This window comes from Rhinatrema bivittatum, chromosome 14 (genome assembly GCF_901001135.1).
Source record: "Rhinatrema bivittatum chromosome 14, aRhiBiv1.1, whole genome shotgun sequence".
Lineage (NCBI taxonomy): Eukaryota > Metazoa > Chordata > Amphibia > Gymnophiona > Rhinatrematidae > Rhinatrema > Rhinatrema bivittatum.
The window spans coordinates 14,612,901-14,631,922 of NC_042628.1; the positions used below are offsets into that span (position 1 = coordinate 14,612,901).

Consider the following 19,022-nt stretch of genomic DNA (forward strand, 5'->3'; position numbering starts at 1 on the left):
GTTTTCTTTCAGGGGACGAGGGGGATAACTTCTATGTGATTGATCAAGGAGAGGTTGACGTAAGCATTTACTCTTCCATAGCATTGCCTGTAGTGGACTTTGTGTTTTAAGTCACTGTGGCTGCCAACTCCTTCCTTTTTTTTTTTATTAAATGTGTGCAGTCTTTAAAGGAAGTCAATAGCCAACACTTATTTTAAAAATATATATAGGGATCCATTTTCAGCCGCTATCCAGCTAGCAAGGTTAGCCGAATAAACGTATATGGCTAACTTTGCAGAAATATTCAGCAGCAGGAACGTGCCGCTGAATGTCCCTGGCTATCTTTAAGACAGCCGGATAAGTTTATCCAGCTAACTTTAGCACAGTTCTTTGGCTGCCTAAAGTTATTCCGCTATGTTAGCCATCTTGACCTCGCAATAATTATCAATGTAAGCAAGGGTGTAGTATAACTGGCGCCTGCAGTGTAAGTACAAAATCCAGAAATTACTTTGAAAATTCACAACAGAACTTTTTTCTTGCTCATGTGTTGAGATAACGTGGCAGGTGAGTAGCAAATCACAATGCAGGGACCTGCGCACAGCGCATTTTCTGAAACCTCAGTCTAGCTGCACGTCAGGAAGGGCTTAGCATTCCCTGGGAAACTGTGTGCTGATTGCTCAAATACTTTCCGGTAGAGGAGCGATCCTGGGCCTGGCCTCTTTTTTTTTTTTTTTTTCCTTTTTCTGAGAAGGAAAAGCAAAGCTGCCAGCATCTCTGCAGGTGGGGCCAGCTTCTGCCGAATGCCATTGGGGGGGTCCCGTGAAGGCAGCATCACGCAGGGAAGACGGCAACCTTGTCTGCTGTGTCCGCACTGCGGCAGCGATGTGAGAAACCGAGATGGTCGAAGAATGATGCTAGAGAGGAGAAGGGGGGGCTATGAAAGGTAGAATACGGCAACAGACGATGACTGCAAGGGGTCCATCCAGTCTTCCCATGTTACGTCCCGATGCAGTGACTCTAGGTTTTGCTCTTTGCGTTCTTACCGCTGAAGTTTCTCTCTGCCTCTCTCATGCTCTCTTAAATTCTGAAATTATTTTGCCAGCTCCACCTCTGTGGTGGAGACTGTTCCAAACGAATCAATCTGTCCAACAATCCGTCTATTGGAAAGCATTAAAAAAAAAAAAAAAAAGAGCCATGCCTACTCTAACCTATGAAATCCATTTCCAGAGACTCTGACAAGTGGTTGGACGTTTAGCCACTTATCTTTAGGGAAACTTTCAGCTGAATTTAACTGAAAATTCACCGAAATCTAATCGGTCAAAATTCGGCCGGTGAGATTTTCAAACGTACTCAGCTGCTGAACACGCAGATAGAGCGCAGTGTTTTCAATATCATCCATTATCTTCCCCGGCCAAAAAAAAAAACCAGGTACATCCTAGGCATTAAAATGAGCTGATTTGCATATGAGCTGATTTGCAAATGAGCTGATTTGCATACAAATCAGCTCATTAAAAGCAAAAGTATATGCTAATCAAATAACGTGGCTTACCTTAAAGTTCACAAGCTGTGTAATTTGATCTAGAATTAGCTGCAACCTTAAAGGTGCAGCTAACTTTGAGACCATAGGGATGCTCCTGGGCTGCTGTATTAATTGCCTTAGTGGGGGTGGGGATCAGGCTGCTTCTCAGCCCCCGCTTCATTGTATTCACAGGAAGGGGGTGGGGGGATCAGTACTGTCCAATTCCGTCTCATTTTATCTGGGTACATTTTTTTCAGAAGGGGGGGCTACTTTCAACCCAGCAGATTTGTCTGGCTAACTCCCAGAGTTAACCGGACAAATCTTTTGAACATTGACCCCGTTGTTTAAGCCGTACTGACTTTGGTTTTTAAATATGCCACAGCAAGCATATAACATTTCTATTCTTGTGAGCTGCTTCTCGGCCCTGCCCTGGAGGCACGCACAACCGGACTGGTTTTCAGGATACTCCTAAGAAGTATGCATACGTCACAGAGCCGGCGTGTGCAAATCCATCTCATGCTTACTCGTTGTGGCTGTCCAGCGAAGCCGACCAGTTAGATGTCCTTCCAAGGCTGAATGGGAAGCACTAGCCTTGAGGGATCCTGATCCTCCACAGAGCAGGCCACCATGGCAGACGCTACCCGAGGGGCTCAATAAGTGCAATAAGCAAACTGCTTGCTTTTAATGCCGCTCCTCGGCTAATGTCTGCCAGAGACAGCCTGGGGCAACGTTTATCTTACCTGACTGGAGCGGCGCAAGGGAAGCAAAGCTAGCAAGCTTTCCAGTAAGCAGAGAGCAACACCCAGAAGATTGTGCAGTGCCTTGATAGGTGTATGTGCCCGTGTATGGCTTTTAATCCATTAAGCTCTTTTCATTCTTATCGTGTCAAATAAATCCAATTTCATTTAAATTTAGAGAAGCCATTTTGAAAGGCATTTCTGCGAGTAGAACAGCGTTCTACTCGCAGAAATGACCTTTTACAAACGTGGGCAGACTTACACGTGTGTGGCACGCATGTGATCGCACTGGAGGTGTTCTGGGCACAGACTTTTCCAATGCGCGCAGATCAGCGGGTGTCGCTGTGTGCGAGTCGTTTGGGGCAGGATATTTTTAAAAGCCAACTTCCCCGTGTACCTTTGCCTTGAGAATTGGTGCAACTTATGTGCACGTTTGCCCTTAAATTTATGCGGGCCTTTGACAAATAGACCCCCCTCGAGTTACTAATTTATAACCCGCGCTGTCCAGAAAAGTTCAAAGCGGCTCACAAATTGCAGAGTAAAGCAGCATACCCGGGGGGGGAGGGGGGCGCGGGGGATGTGAAGTCGCCCTGGATACTGCACGCAATTTTCAAAGGGTAAATATCTGCTTAACTCTCCCTTTGAAAATTGTCCACAGGTTCAGAGAACCCATGGATTTCGCTCCTGCTTTTTGTGCAGGTAAAATTTTAGCGGAAAAAACCCCCACACGTGTGTAGATTTGGAACTACAGTTTTTTTCCCGGCCCCGATGTAAACCCGCCTCCGGAAATGCCCCGGCAGCAGTCGGCCTAGCGCGCGGGTCACTGGCGTAAATCGTGACTTCCCCAGGTAAAAATGGCTTTGAAATCTCCACCCTTCCCCCACCCACCCAGGGGGATAGCCCAGAAGCGGTCCCCTCGAGGCACACCCCCCCCCCCCTCAGAAAGCTGCGGCTGCGGGCAGCGCTCGGAGCCTCCCGCGCGCAGGCGGCCTTGCCCGAGTTCCTTGCTGGAGGCCGCACAGCATGGCCACCGTCTCCAAGGCCCGAGGGAAGGTTTAAATCCTCTGCCTAAACGGCCTGCCTAAGAGTCAGCAAAAAACACGTGCAGGTTACGCCAGCTTTCACAACGAACGTGCCGCGTGCATGAATCGCTCCACCAAAACTACCCCCGCACGATTGCACCTGCCAGTTTGTGCACAGAAATCGTTGGAGCGGATTTTACGCGCGCGCTTCTGAAAAATGCAAAGGTCTGCAGCTAAGTCCCCACCCCTTTCCCAGCTCCGACCCTGGGAAGGCCTTCGCTCCCCCCCCCCCCCCCCCATATTGGGCAGGCATTTTTAAAGCGCCATTTTACCCACAGGCGCGCCTTTCCAAAAGTTAAACGGGCTGCATCTTCTGCGCCGGCTGCGGGGTTGGTGGTTGGGTCAGGGCCTGGCTGCATTCCTCCCTCTGCGGTTGCGGCGGCTGCTGGTGGAGGGGGGAGGAAGGAGGAAGGGACGTGTAACTCCCAGCGAGACGCAGTGAGGCTGCTTAGGCCCCGTGAGGGTGGCACATGCTGATTCCTTGGAGCTTGCAGTCCAGGGTGGCGACGTGCAGGGTCGTCAATGCCTGTGGCCGCTGGCATCTTCCCATCTTACCCTGAAATTCTGCACCTGCCCCTCCGGCCTGCCTTTCCCTCCCTCCCCAGCCCGACATGTCTCTATTCCCCATCACTCTTCCATTTCCTTTCCGCCATCCTCATCTCTCCTCCTCCTTCTGTTGGCTGCAACCACTCCCCCCCATCCCCTGCAGCGGCAGAAAAAGAGCATTTGCTTTAAACGAAAGCCTCTTCCGGGCCTTGCAGTTCCGTTACTTCACTGCGAGCTGCATGGTGCCGGCCGGTCTCACAATAACACCGCGAGACCTGCTGCCGCTGCTCGGGTGAGACTTGAGATGGTCAGCCGTGCCACAGAGGAGAGCCGAGCGTTTAAGTAACGCTGCCTGATGTGGGAGGGAGGGGTGGATAGAGAGGCAGAAAGGCCTGGTACCGTATGCCTGCAGGCGCCGCCCCACTTCCAGCTCTGGCCACGGTTGTGTAAAGCAAATGTCGTTTTGTGGCTATCGTCCGATGAAAAGAGAAGAATATTCTGCAATTTTGTATTGGTGCTGAAAGCAAGTACCAGGAATGGCAGGTACAGCAGTAAACACCTAGGGCTTGTACAGCTGGAAATGTTTGGCCTCTGGGGGTTTTTCAAAAGCTGCAAAACAGATATTCTAGCCAGCACAGGGGGACATTCAGCTGCCCCATGGAGATACCCCTGTGCTTCCTAGTTTGTGAATCTCTCAAGTTCTTAGACTAGAAACCCTAACTATGTAAATCAAAGCAAATTTTGGGATTCACATCCATTTTAAAACTATTTGCATCCCTAAATCATGTCTGCAATAGTGTGGGTTATCTGTAAGAGCTGATTTACAGGATGTCTGAATCATTGGTTGCTTGGCTATGAATTCCAGACATGGGTGCGGCTTGGGCTATTTCAGCAGATAGCACAAAGAAGTAGATTGCAATTCTTGCACTTTTTTTTTTTTGGCAAAGAATGATCTACATCAACATTCTTACAAAGAATTGCCCAAGGAAGACCACATTAAAATAAAAACAATAAAATATTGCTTTACATAATTGTGTTTTCTCTCTAATACCAAGTCAGAGGGAGAGAAGAGATGTCGCACTGAAACCTGCCTGACATTGCACTGCCCTGTGAGACTGATCTTCTATAATACACTAGGGCTCATAACCATTTCCCTATTCGTTCTGCAGTGTCCCAAGAATGGAGTCCTGCCCCGGTTCTGTAGCGCTTGGAAAGATTGGGCTCGTTTGCTGTAGAGGCCTGAAAGCAGATTCTCAATAGTTCTGGTGCCATCTGCACACCTGTGTCTGGCTTTCAGATGGTGCAGCTTGATTTTTTTTTTTTTTTTCCTCTGATTTTTCAGCAAGCATGCGGCATTCTTCTGGGAAGCATTGTGTCTTTCTTTTTCGTTATTTGTTGCGACTTTTCGTGATCCTGACAATTCTGCTACTGAGAGTGGGAACTAACAATCACAGGCACTGATGTATGTCTTGCTAAGCTTAGTTACAGTGAACAGTATTAAGCATTGTGCTCTTTTTTTTCTTTCCTTTGGGCTTGGTGCTAAAGCTTCAGGTAGCTTGAATTGAAGATGATGCGCTTCACGCCTGAAGCAGGGACCCATGGTGTCTGGAAAGCTCATCGATAGCATTATTCTTTGCATAATTCTTACGTTGGCTGAAGAAAGTTATTACATAGTAACGTAGTAAACAGCAGCAGATAAAGACCAAAATGGCCCCATCCGAGTCTGCTCGGATGAGAGACTCACCCACTTTGGGTAGACGCACAACCCAACACCAACTCCCTCTCCTCTATGCCATCTACCCAGTTTCACAATCCCTTTTCTACCTCTGCCATCCATGCCAGTCCCAAGAATGCTCAGATATTTCCAGCTGGCTCCAGATTTTCAAGGCAGGCTGATGCAGTCTCCACTGTACCCCACTGCTTGCAGGAACTTTGCAGTCTTTGCTTGCCTTAGGGAGTGCCATAAAGAAATCCTAGCTACAAGCAGTGGGGTAAAAGCAAAACCAAATCACCCTGTCCTGAAACTATACAGCCAGCCGGCAACCCTGCCGCCAGCTACCTCAGACCTGGCCGCCTTGGACTTTGATTCTTACCAGACCAACGAGCCGCCTTCTGGCCACCTTCAGCCTCTGAAAAAATGGACGTGCTGGGAGGCAAGATTAGGCCAGGGGAAGGAAAATGTATTTATTTATCTACTTCAGTGGTATTCTGCTTTTTGGCACTTTCATTCAGGTAGGGTGGGTATTTCTCTTATCTCCAGAGGGCTTACAATCTAGGGGCAGAATCACTAAGGCTTTTTCCCTGTGCTGAGTCTATGGGAAAAGACCTTGGTGTGAAGCAGGCCCGGAGGCAGTAGAGGGTAAAGTGAATTGCCCAAGCTTGCAAGGATTGTAGTGGGATTTGAACTGTGGTTTTCCTGCCCACTGCTCTCACCACTAAGACGACTCCTCCACCCCCAAAGTGAGTTATATGCAGGTTCAGTAAGTATTTCCCTGTCCCCAGAGGGCTTACACTTTTATGTTTGTAGCAATATATTTCATTTTCAAATCCACGTGTGTTTTTTCCAGCACGGGGTTGACCTGCAGATATTCTTTTTTACTGATGCACCTTACACCTGACCAGCTTCCAGAAACCCGCCACCCGCTCCTCCCCCGACTTGACAGCAGGGACACAAACGATCAATGGGGGAAAAAAACAAACCCCAAAACGAACTAGCACAGATACTAAAAAAGATGGGCCATATGGTCCTTCTCTGTTCCTCGGCCAAGGTAAAACCGGACAAACTCAGAGCAGTTTAATAACCCAGATAACAGGCACAGAAAGAAGGTAATGGGCCAGCAGCTTAGACTGGGCACGGAGTTAACAAGAAAAGAAAATTCAGCGTAGGGAGGAAGGCACTAAATACTGCATTAGGGACTGGGCCGGAGAAGTCGCAGAAAGCTCCTGCAAGCTTGTATTGCATGGACAGTAAATTTTGGGTTTGTGCCAAATTTAAGCTTTGAGCAAAAAAAACGTTCATGCACTTTTTGCAGTAGAAGCCCGTTTGCTAAATAACCGCCTCGTTTATGGTCTCGAGAGCGCCACCTTTCCGGATTCCTCTGTCTTGTTTGTGGCTTCTTCCTTCCTTCTGGTTTGCTCCACCGTCCAGGCCAAACCGTTTGTCCCTCTCACCTAAGCCCTTGGGCTAGAGAAGCTTGAAAAGGTCCCAGCAACGAGGCCTAACAATTTGGAAATCTGCTCTTTTTGTGCGCTTCAGAAAAGACAGCTTACTTTTCCTTTTTTTGGGCTTGTGTTTTTACTATAAGAGGGGGGGGGGGGGGGAAATCACCACATTGTTGACAAGTTGGGTGCACCAAGCAGATTGTTAGGCACTGCCTTCCTCGGCCCAAGCAATAATAAAATGATCGATGACGGCAGGTCGGATAGAATCGGACGCCCTGCATCTCGTGCACGCATCAAAGGGCCAGGTCTGCCTCGCTTTTAAAAAAAAAAAAAAGATTTGGTTCACAGCTGTACTGTTTTCCTTACCCTCCCGATCTTCTTTCAGTTTTCCACGAATCTCCCTCTCTTTCCAGTGCGACGGTTCTAATGAAAGGTCAAAGCTGTGACAGTTCTGCTTGTTGGTCGGGTTAATGTTGCTGGCTAGCATGACACACACACACAAAAAAAAAATACAAAAACGGGGGCCCGGTAAAGCAGAGGGAGCTGAAAATGCACAGAGTAAATACAGTCCCTCTGCTGAAACAACAGACCTGAAACTCAATCCACCGGGGCAGGTTGTCAGCCTTTGTGACGGAGGGAGAGAACTGGTGGATTATTGCTTGGTTTTTTTGTTTTTTTTTCTATTCCTCTCTGCTCAGACGATTAAGAAGAGAGATTTGTTAATGGGTTTTTAGATGACTGCTTGAAGAAGGAAAAGCAAACATAACTTCTCCAAGTGAACTCTCTCTTCCTCGTTCTGTGCAGGTCTACGTCAATGGAGAATGGGTTACCAGTATTGGAGAAGGGGGGAGCTTTGGCGAGCTTGCCTTGATCTATGGCACACCGAGAGCCGCGACCGTCAAGGCCAAGACAGACCTCAAACTCTGGGGTATAGACAGGGACAGCTACAGGCGCATTCTTATGGTGAGTCTTAAATTTCATCTTTTTTTTTTTTTTTTTTTTTTTTTACAGTTTATAACAGCTTGGGAAGTTCCTCTTTCACAATTCGCAACAGCATCAGCATGTGAAGTCCTAATGTTTCAGAGGTTTAGCATTACCGGATCAAAGCAGTGGACTTTCATGCCGTGTTTGCTGCCATTATAAATGTTTCATGCTTCAAGAAGAGGAGGCCTCCCAAAATTTAAAAGACCATCCTTTGGTAGGGGATGAACGCCTAAATGTCTTTAAGGGGAAGGTTTGTGAAGCCCTTTATATCAATGAGCACTGTTCCTAGCTCTTTCAGCTGTAAAAGCTGAGGGTGAACGGCATACAGAAGGGAAAACGTCTGGCCGGGTGGTTTAATGGATGCTCCTCAGAACCCCCTATTTTGTCGATAGGAAGCTCGCATACAGTACTTTTGGAGTAAAGTTTGAAACCATCCTTATGGAAGGCAAACTGCTGGCCCGCAAATTGCCCGTTTTCATTGCTTCCCTTAAAGCCTTGGAAATTCATCCTGATCGGGGTTGCAAGCGACTCTCCCGTTCCACGAGTTCCCCCTCGAGAATGCAGTGCTTGATTCAACAGGCAGGTGCATTTTATATTTTAAGAGAAAAGCTCGTCCTTCCCATAACTCCTTGGGCACTGAGTTCTCATGGCACCGCCGCCAGTCCTGGGTCATTAAACCTGGTGCGCGACGCTGTTCCCAGGATGCCGTTTCAGTTCGTACGTAAAGTGGCAGGACTGAAGGAGAAAGTAACTTTAAAGCCGAGTTATTTTCTCAGTAAATTTGAAGCCTTTCTAGTGGACGCGACGAAACGCTGCTAGCCAAAATAATTTCAGGTCACCTACGCTTTTATACCAGAAATCGGTGACCGAGCACTGCCCTGATGAATAAACACAGATGAGTACGTTTTCGTTATTCTATTACCAGGGGTAAAACCCAGCACGTTTGGTGCTGTGCAGCTGCCTTCCAGTTCTCTGAGGGCGTATCTAGGGCTTAGCAGGGCACTGGAGGGTGCCAGGCCTGCCGTTTCAGCGCTGTGCCCTTGAAGTGTTTCAGAGCACTCGGCTTTGATGTCGGCTGAGGCTGAAGCGCAGCTTTCAAGATATAAAATGCACTGGGAAGGGCGACTGTCTGGGGAACAATTGGCCACTGTGCTTCCAGAATAATGAAAACCCATCCATCTGCCTTCTGTATCCACCTGCGGGCATCTCTCCGGATCACAGGGTTTTTGGCACAAAAGTCTTAGGTGATTTGCGGTCCCTGTGGGTCGGGCTGCCAGCCTGCCGGGTACCGGATTATGATGCTCGTGCCTCCTGGGTGCAGCGACTTTCCCTTTCCGCAGGGGGCGCGGCGGCGGCAGGCCGGGAGCGGCCGTGCCTCGGTCCGATCGTCGGAGAGCGCCGTGGCTGCGGGAGCGCTCTGACGGTAAACGGGGACGGACTGACGAAGCACGCGTACGCGCGTCTCTCAGCCCGCCCCAACCAACCCGATCTTCAGACGCACGGTAACTGCGCGGCTTGCGTTCGAAGGCTGGGCGGTCATCTAGATGGGAAGGCCCCTACGTACCTGTAGCGGAAAGTGCGTGCGTTGATTATGCGCGGACATTTTTTTTTTTTTTTTGCTGTTTGCTTGGCCCGGTGGTTTCCTCCTCCTGGCTCCGTTGGGCTTCCAGAATAGTCAGTACCAGGGCCCGGGATCTGGTGCCAGGAGCTCTCAGTTGCAACCGATTGAGGATTTCACCCCCCCCCACCCCCCGTGTTATTTTGCCGGTTCTGAAAGGAGCCACAGTTTGGGTCGCATCCGTCTTCCCCCCCCCCCCCCCCTCCCCCGGCCAAAGACCGGCATTGCGACGGCTAGGTTGAGTTGAGCGGGGATTCAAAATAGGACAGAAATCCTCTGGAACGTTAGAATCACAGGCTTTTGTGGCACAGTAGCCCGGGTAAGGGTCCGTTTTGATTGAGTTGGAACCCCAAAGAAGGCGGGGGAGACTGCCAAAAACGTAACTAAAATAAGACCACACTTTCCCTGTAAGGTAAGAAAAAGCAAAGTCGCGAGAAAATGTTCCTACAGTATATTTGTTGAAAATGAGTTTAAAATACAGAAATATAAAAGAATAAAAAAGAAAGGAGACCCAGGAATAAGAGCAAAAGAGGTAGCAAACAAGCCAGCAGTAAGCTATTTTGAGCCATCTAGCTAGACCCAGCTGCTGCAAACAAAGCACCTCACAAAATGTTTCTTTCTTCTTAACAGGGGAGCACTCTGAGAAAGCGGAAGATGTATGAAGAATTCTTGAGCAAGGTCTCCATTTTGGGTCAGTTTGCCCTTTCTTACCTTGACGCTGTTCACATGTTTTCTGAGCCACGGATGAATCGCTCTGCAGGCCCGCAGATGATCAGGCCGGTGGCGTCAGTAATGAGAGGGAGGTTAAAATAACAGGACTGTGAAGTGGGGGCGCCTGTGGCGCATTGAACTTCCGAGGTCCTCCTGCATGAGGTTATCCCCCTGGCAGATTTATTCATCAGATGGTGCTGGGGGCAGTCTAATGAGATGCAGATAGCGTAGAACAGCGCAGCGTGCATGTGCTCACCACACGCAGGCTTTTTCAGCCTGCTCCTAGGTCACATGGCCTGGCGTGGGTGCGGATCCCTTCCTCACGTGCTCTGAAGCTTCTTTTGGATTTGGGCTTTAGATTTAATTACTCATCTTTTCCAAACCCTGGCTCGAGGTGGGTTGAAATTTGGATACAGCAGGTATCTCCTTGTGCCAGAGGGCTCATGATCTGGGTTTGTAGTTGAAGCAGTGGAGAGAGTGACAGGACTTGAACAATGTCACAAAGAGCATCAGTGGGAGAAGCAGGATTTGAGCCCTGGATTACTCCTCTTATTTCCTTCCGGTGATGTGCATAGCACAGATCATGTGACACCCCCCCCCCCCTCCCCTTCCCACCATGTGTGACTTCATTGAGCTGCTGTCATCTGAGAAGGGAGATCAGAGATGGGTGATTTCACTTTTCGCACACACCCAGCAGGGGCGGTGAGCTTAAAAGCATTCTGGGTATTGGATGTAATAGACTGATGTTTCTGCTCTTGAAACAATAGTTAGTTATGTCATGACGTCCAAGGCAATTTGTACAGCATATGAATCATGGTATATCACATGACGTCCTTGGCAATATGTACAGCGTAATATACATGGTATATTACATGATGTCCATGGCAATATGTAAAGCATACGATACATGGTATATCACATGACGTCCATGGCAGTATGTACAACATAAGATATATGGTATATTACATGATGTCCATGGCAGTATGGTTAGTGTATGATACATGGTATATCACATGACATCCATGGCAATATGTACAGCATACGATACATGGTATATCACATGACGTCCATGGCAGTATGTACAACATAAGATATATGGTATATTACATGATGTCCATGGCAGTATGGTTAGTGTATGATACATGGTATATCACATGATGTCCATGGCAGTATGGTTAGTGTATGATACATGGTATATCGCATGACGTCCATGGCAATATGTACAGCATACGATACATGGTATATCACATGGCAGTATGGTTAGCCTATGATCCATGGTATATCACATGACATCCATGGCAATATGTACAGCATACGATACATGGTATATCACATGATGTCCATGACAGTATGGTTAGTGTATGATACATGGTATATCACATGACGTCCTTGGCAATATGTACAACATAAAATACATGGTATATCGCATGACGTCCATGGCAATATGTACAGCATACGATACATGGTATATCACATGGCAGTATGGTTAGCGTATGATACATGGTATATCGCATTTGTGAAATCATTTGGACTGGGAAGGGAATCTAAAGCCATGAGGCAGCCTCTCCTGTGCACCTCTAGGCTCTAAACAAACTTAACACTATAGAGATGAGTAGGGTGGGATTTTTTTTTTACCCACAACAGCTTTTATAGCCCTTTCAGGCATTCTTTAACCATCTGTTTAGTTTCTTGTTCTTGGGTTTTGTTTTCCTTTGATTAATGTGATGGCTGCAAAATTCGGACATGTTCTTCATGGCTTTTTAGTAGGAAAAACAACAAGACCGTAGTTCCCCACTGATCGATCACCATTAAGCGAACAAAAACCTCCCAGCATTCACCATTACAAAATGAAATGTTGATTCTGTCGGGGGAAGGATCTTCTCCTGCTATTCCTGAAGGCTGCCCCCCCTTTCTAAGAAGTTGCTTTGTTTTATTAAGTAAGTGAAGCAGAACACAGGTGGCATCCTGAGACGGGTTAATTAAGCCTGCTTCGCTGCTATAAGATATTGGGCTATTTACCAGGGCAGATAACGCTCAAAGACGCCAAATGGCGAATGTGAACAAACGAGCACTTGAACGTCACAGAAGAATTTCTGCCAGAAACTTGCACCAGTCTCACAGATCTTTTGTTGATGAAGTTCTCAGGCATTCTGTTCCTCTTGTCATACCTAAAATAGTTCCTTTAAAGTAGCTTTCCACCTTAACGAGATTATTTTTCAGTTAAAAGTCATTACTGTCATTGACATGGTAGCACTACAGTTTAGCACTACACACTGAGTAGATTTGGTAGAGTTGTGATTGCTTGGGGTGGAAAAGACCACATAGATAGTCTGGCTTTCCTTCTTGCCCAGTTCCTCCCCCCCCCCCCCCCCCCCCCAAATTTTAAGGAGGGGAGTGCAGAGCGTGCAAACAGATGTATCAGACCACGTGGCCCCAAGAGAGGAGGAAGCGGCGGCAGTGCCAAAGTCAGCACACCCGGGCCACAGCTTCAGAAGTAAAGCGGGGAAAGAACAGTCAGAATATTGGTGTCAGGCAAGAGGAAAGGGAGCGGGGCTGGCATTCTGTCTTTGGGGGGAGAGAGAGAGTATGTGCGAGTGAGTCAGAAGGAGAAAGTGTGTATGTGCACTTATATATATTTATGTGTGTGAGAGCGTGTGAAAAAGTCATGTGAGTGTGTATTTGTGTGAGTTGGGAGGAGTGTATGTGAGTATGTGTGTGAAAGAGATTGTTTATGTGTGTGTGAGAGTGTGTGAAAAAGAGGCATTTGAGAGTGTGTGTGTGTAAGAGAGAGAGTTGGGAGGAGTGTGTGTTTGTGTGAGAGAGAGAGACAGAGGGAATGTGTGTGTGAAAGTGAGTGAGGGAAAGTTCACAGGGAGATCCCGTCTCCTGTGCTCTGTAGACCCTCTGCAGATTTGTGCTTGGGGACCAAAATTTTGAACTTATGCCAGTGGCTCGAGTTTTAGCAGAGAATTCACAGCAGAGCTACAATTATCTCTGCAGCCTGACTGTGATACTTTTATTAGAGCAGTGTGAGAATAATCCAGAGCTGATGTAATACGTTAGCCTTTGAGGCTGCATAGATCCCTTCACGTGTGAGCTGCAGTTTGCCCCGTAAGCTTAGGGCAGTAGCCAGTCATCCAGGCCTCTCTTCTCATGAGGCTCCCTTTTCCTTCCAGGATCAGAAATTGTCGGAGGGCTGCTCCTTTTCATCTCAACAGATCTGTTGCATTTAAATATTTAATCAGGAAGAGAAAAACTTTGCCGTACATTTTAAACAAACGCGGGAAGGAATTTATTTTTCTTAATTTAAACGTAAAGGTTAATAAAGTGAAGACTGTGTCAATGTTTGTCTTGGCGGAAGCCTGCTGATAAGTGAAGAACGGAAGAAAAATGTGAAAATGGTTAAAAGTAATAGCCTCACATTTATATAATGCAAATATTGTGCAGCCGGAAGCTGTGGATTGCCCAGAATGAATCAGCCTTACGGATTCACATAGAATTTTATTAGCGCTGCAATAACTGTTAGTGTAATAGGCTGTTATACCAGCCGGAGATTAATTTGTGTCGAAACACTAAATGGAAAAAGCTTTAGAAATTCCTGGATGGTATTTTGGTTCTGTTCAGAATTAGATGATGTGGAGTTATTTGTATAGCAGCCTGTATTCTGCAGGAGTGACATGGACGCTGGAGAAACTTTGCTGCCTAGTCACCTTGGCAGCCTAAATAACGTCAAATGAACGGTTTTACAGTTTTATAAATTGTCTGTGTTCTTGGTGTGGTGCAGGGCGAAATCCATGAAACGTTTGAACAATACCTGCATAGATTTCAGAAAACAATAGTTAGCTTACACTATTTCTCTGTTATGCTTTTAAAGGTTAAACTTTGTTTATAGTTTGCTACTGTGCATAAAGAATTGAATATATTTATCATGATATGTAGATAGCTGTAGATAAATATCATGCACTATATATAACAGGCAGTTGGTTTGTTCGTGCCGTTTTTGTTTCACTGGCCCCGGGTTTGCGTGCATCTACCATCTGGCCATGATGAGTGGGCCTGTGGATCTTGCACAGTGCTGGCCTGCCGAGCCAGAGGGCACTGCTCGTCCCGTCAGTGGGCTTGGAAGCTGGAGACAGGGAGCAGCCTTGCAGGGTGAATAAAACCGCTGCAGGGGAGTGACCGGACAGCCGAAGTGGCAGTGGTGGGCGGGTGAGAGGCAAAAGCCTCTGTGCATATGTGGGGAGGCTGTGTCTGCCCGTCAATTTTTGGGGAGCCTTTTCAACTGATTATAAATATGAGGAGGCAACTTTCAGACTCCCCGCCCAGGTGCAAGGTCTGTGTGGATCTTGTTCCAAATTTTGACAGGGAAAGGGCACGCGTACTTTATCTCTGGAAATTGGCCACAGGTACAAAGGACCCCCATGGAATTTGCACCTGCACCTTCCACGGGCAGATTTTGGTCGGGAGATAACATGCTTAGAGGATAAATTTCAAACAAATGCGCATGGTGCCATATAGTATATGCGCGTATATGGCTGTGAGGAGATCTACGCAAATATTTTATAACCCCCGTATATACATGTTTTATAAAATATGCGTATCTCCACCCCGCGAATACATGCAGTGCATTTAAACCCCGTATGTAAATGCATTGAATGGGCGTATTTTTCCTACCTATTGTAAAAATTTGGGAAACAGCTTAAAGCTCTGTTGTTTAATCAGGCTTTTGAACGTAGATGCTGATGATTAGTTGTTTTATATGTAATGTTGTTTTGGGAGTCTCAGCTTTTATGATTGTTGATTTGTAGTTCACACTGAAGAGTAATTTATTGGGCGTTGTGGAATCTAAATTTTTTAAATAAATAAATATGCCCGCGTATAGTTTATGCATGAAAGTAAAACAGGACTTGCACGCTTAAGTCCTGATTTACGTGCGAAGGATGGCCAATTTTAAAACATGCACACACAAATTAAATTAGCCAGTTTACCAACTAGTCCACCAGTTCACCCAGTCCTTCTCCACGTCAATGAGGCCTTCCTGGTTCTTCAGCCTGAACTCCCTCCAGTTCACCCAGACCTCCCACCCGGTCAGTACTACTTTTGCTATCATTAATGCCAGATAATTAGCAGGTGAAAAAATACGTAAGGAGTCAAATATACGTACGTATCTCTTTTGAAATTGAAACTTGTTTCGAGTAAGGGTTGGCTGTGCTCAGAAACGTCCTTAGACCATCCATTTTTTTTACACACACGAAAATGAAAATAAATGCGTATTTTCGTCTACATTCGAGTAGTTGCTACTTATGTGTGTATATGTTAATGTTTACATGTGGAATGTTTTGAAAATTCACCCTTAATGGTTGGAAAATCCAACCCCACCTAAAACACGCCCCTGGGGAACACCTCCCCTAAAAGCGGCTAAGAGTTCTCATGTAGTGAAACCTGCATCGAGGCGGTGCCATTTTCAAACAGGGCAATTTAGGGCTGCTATTCCTTCTCAACGATTGCCCTGTTGTTAAATTGTCCTCGTAATAGAACGTAGATGAGCTTTCTAAATATTTCACTGGCAAATTCTTTTGTAATGATATATCTTGTTATGCGATTGTCTTAATAAGGAAAAGTAATCGCTCTGATTAAGTCCTCATTTCAAGCACTATAATTTATATAAAGCAGCGAAACTTAAGATTGCAGGAAATTTTTATTTTGTTTGTTAAAGAATTCCTCTTTCACACATGTGTAATTGTAAAATACAGTAGGTAAAGTAATATGCAGGCATGGCCTTATTTTATCTTTGTTGTGCATCAGCACAAGAGAACTTTTGTTCTGTTTATCCTCTCCTGTTGTAATGCACTCCCCTTTAGAGCTATTTCCAGTGCTACTCTTTCACCAGCTACTGCTGGGAGTGAGGCAAGAATTTAAATTCCCCATCACCTACACCCCTAGGGCTGCGCTAGGGCAAAACGTGTTACTGAGTCTGTTCAGTGCAGGGCTGGGTATAGAGCCACAGAACAGCTCTGAGGAATCCAGGCTAAGGTTACTGTTAGCCAGGTATATGGCCCCACCCCTGAGGATCCAGATTGGTCTTCAGGGAATTCAGAAGGTATGTTAGGACACCTGGAGGGTGTTCCCGGCATTTAGATGGCGAGGAGGCCAAGTGATAGCGTGGGATCCTGGTAGTAGACCCTCGAGCTGTCCTCTCTGTGTAAAATGATGTTATGTGATGTAAAAGTCTTGAAGCTCCGTGTTCGTCTTGAAAGAGGAAGCTGTGTCTCAGGTACTGACTGTGTTTGTCTGTGAAGAGGAATTGCTGTGGAAACTGACCAGTAGTGAATGAGTAGAGTGGATTTAAGCTTTGCCCTAGTTGTAAGTGACTGCAGCCTTGATTGAAGATTCCTGTTTGCTTGTTCATACCTGCAGTATATCATAAGTCATGGAGAGGTCAAATATTTAAGGAAAATGGTATCTTAGCTGGCAAAAGTATAAGTTATCAGGGATATTCCGCTGAATGTCCTCCAATAAAGTTATCTGGGTAAACCAATCTGGATTCTTTATTTATTTATTTATCTATCTATTTATTTATTTATTTATTTATTTAGCACTTTTATATACCGACATTCATTTGCATATCACATAGAAACCTAAGCGGCTAGATTTAAACACCCGGTTAAGTAGCCATCCCAAAATTTAAAAACAAATGTTTAAAAAGACTTTGCGGGCCTACCGGCCCAATCCCCCACACTGCCATCCTAGTGAAACAAGGATCTTCCTTTCCCCGCGAGCCTCCCAAAATATGCCAGAAATGTAGTGGGCCTGGAAGCTGGGAGAGTCTCCCATCCCCGCACCCCCTACCCCAAATTCAAAAAATATCATTTTAAGATAAGACCCCTCCCCCCCCCCCTCCACAAGCCCACTTACCATCACCAGCAGCTTGGTACAGTCGTCCAGTTCCCAGCACGTCCAGCGTTGCTTTCGCAGCAGAAGCTACCAGCATGGCCGTCAGTAAGCTACCAGCTTACGCCGTGAAAGTAACACTGACCGGTGGTAAGGGGTTTGAGGGGAAGGTGGGCTTCTAAAGGGGGCCTACCTTAAAATTATATTTTCTGAATGTATGGGGGGAGATCCTTTGCGCCGAAAGGCATATTTTGGGGGCCATGGGGGATCAGCTGACATGGGCAATATTTATTTCATTGGCATGGAGGGTTGAGGGATCAGGCCAGCTGGACTGCTACATTTCTAAAAAAAAAATTTTGGATCACTGCTTAAGCCGCTATATTCTTTGACCGTAGCCAGTTAAGGTTAAAATTATCCATGAACACATCTCTGGATAACTTTAACCCTGCCCTTGGCCATGTCTAGACGTATCTGAATAATCTATTCTAAATATCAGAGTTAGCCAAATAAATAATTCAGCTTGGTCAGCTCCTCTCAGGAATACCCCCCCCCCCCCGAAATGCCTATAAGTTATCTGGAGAAATTTTATCCGGATAAGGGGTGAAGATAGTCGGAACGAGCATTTATCTGGATAATTCAGAAGTTATCTGGATAAAAGCCTTTGATTACCAGCCTTGGAATGGTTTATGCTATTACCTTATATATTAATGAACTAGCGTTGAGACACCAGTCCCAGCGGGGTCTTGTACTGCGGGGGCTTCCAGCCTGTCAGACTGTGAGTGCCAGCTCCAGCCAGCCCCCCCCCTCCCCCCCCCCCCCCCCCGGTTTTAGGATGGCTGCTGGCCCAAGGGCTTGTCTGACATATTTAACTTCAATCGCATTAAAAAGGCGCTATTGTTCTGTCCTGGCCAGCCGTGCAGGCTCCTTCCCGGAGCTGGATTGTGCTGCACTAAAGCTTTGTGATCTTTAATATTTTAGAATCCTTGGACAAATGGGAGCGTCTGACGGTGGCCGATGCTCTAGAGCCAGTCCAGTTTGAAGACGGAGAAAAAATCGTGGTCCAGGGGGAAGCAGGTGATGATTTCTTCATCATCACAGAGGTAAGTCCTTCACCCCGGGAGGCTCTGTTGCTCAACGTGGGGGCCTCGGGGAGGGGATATTGACAAGAATATCTGGAACCAGAGTCAAAAGTTAGGCTTCTCCCCCCCCCCCCCATAAAAATAAATTGACGTGTCCACTTTAGTGTGTTGGGGGGGGGGGGGGGGGTTGGGCTGAAATGGTTAAAAAAAGCAGAGAAGCTGTTATAATGCAGTGAACGGGATGGACTATGGCCCGTGGATCACATCCAGCCCACAGGACGCATTTTAACCAGCCTGCTAAGTCCATCCAGAATCCAAATTACCCGAAGCCCCTAACGCGTCTCCGACCATGCACCAGAGTCTGTTTGTTTCTGGCACCTTCCATGCCAGGCACAAGGGTCTTCCTTTCTCCCCCTCCTGGCCGGAAGGAGAGGATATGTACTGGCGCTGGGTGAGAAGAGGCTGAAAGCGCCCCGGCCGGCTTCTCTCAAAACGAGCCGGAGCGCTAAACTGTGCAAACTGAAGGACTTTGCTCGATGACGGGGGCTGCTCCACTGCACCCACGGAGCTGGCAGCTATGGCTGAAAGGAGCTCCCGAGAGGAGCCACCACTGCCAGCATTACCCCCGCCACCCCCGAGAGCTGCCACAGCCCCTCCCCCCCCACCCCCGCGAGCGGCATTGCACCCCCGCCGCCGAGAGGAGGGGAGCAGGGG

The 19,022-nt window shown here is 47.0% G+C and overlaps 1 protein-coding gene across 2 annotated transcripts in view; it reads left to right on the plus strand.

The window, feature by feature from the left end:
* Window positions 1-19,022, plus strand: part of PRKAR1B (protein kinase cAMP-dependent type I regulatory subunit beta) — a 121,491-nt gene that overhangs the window by 71,441 nt on the left and 31,028 nt on the right. For both annotated transcript variants that reach the window (XM_029576724.1, XM_029576725.1), the window contains exons 6-9: window positions 13-59; window positions 7,830-7,988; window positions 10,258-10,318; window positions 18,208-18,329. In XM_029576724.1, coding sequence (XP_029432584.1) covers window positions 13-59; window positions 7,830-7,988; window positions 10,258-10,318; window positions 18,208-18,329 — 389 coding nt within the window. The remainder of the gene's footprint in view (window positions 1-12; window positions 60-7,829; window positions 7,989-10,257; window positions 10,319-18,207; window positions 18,330-19,022) is intronic.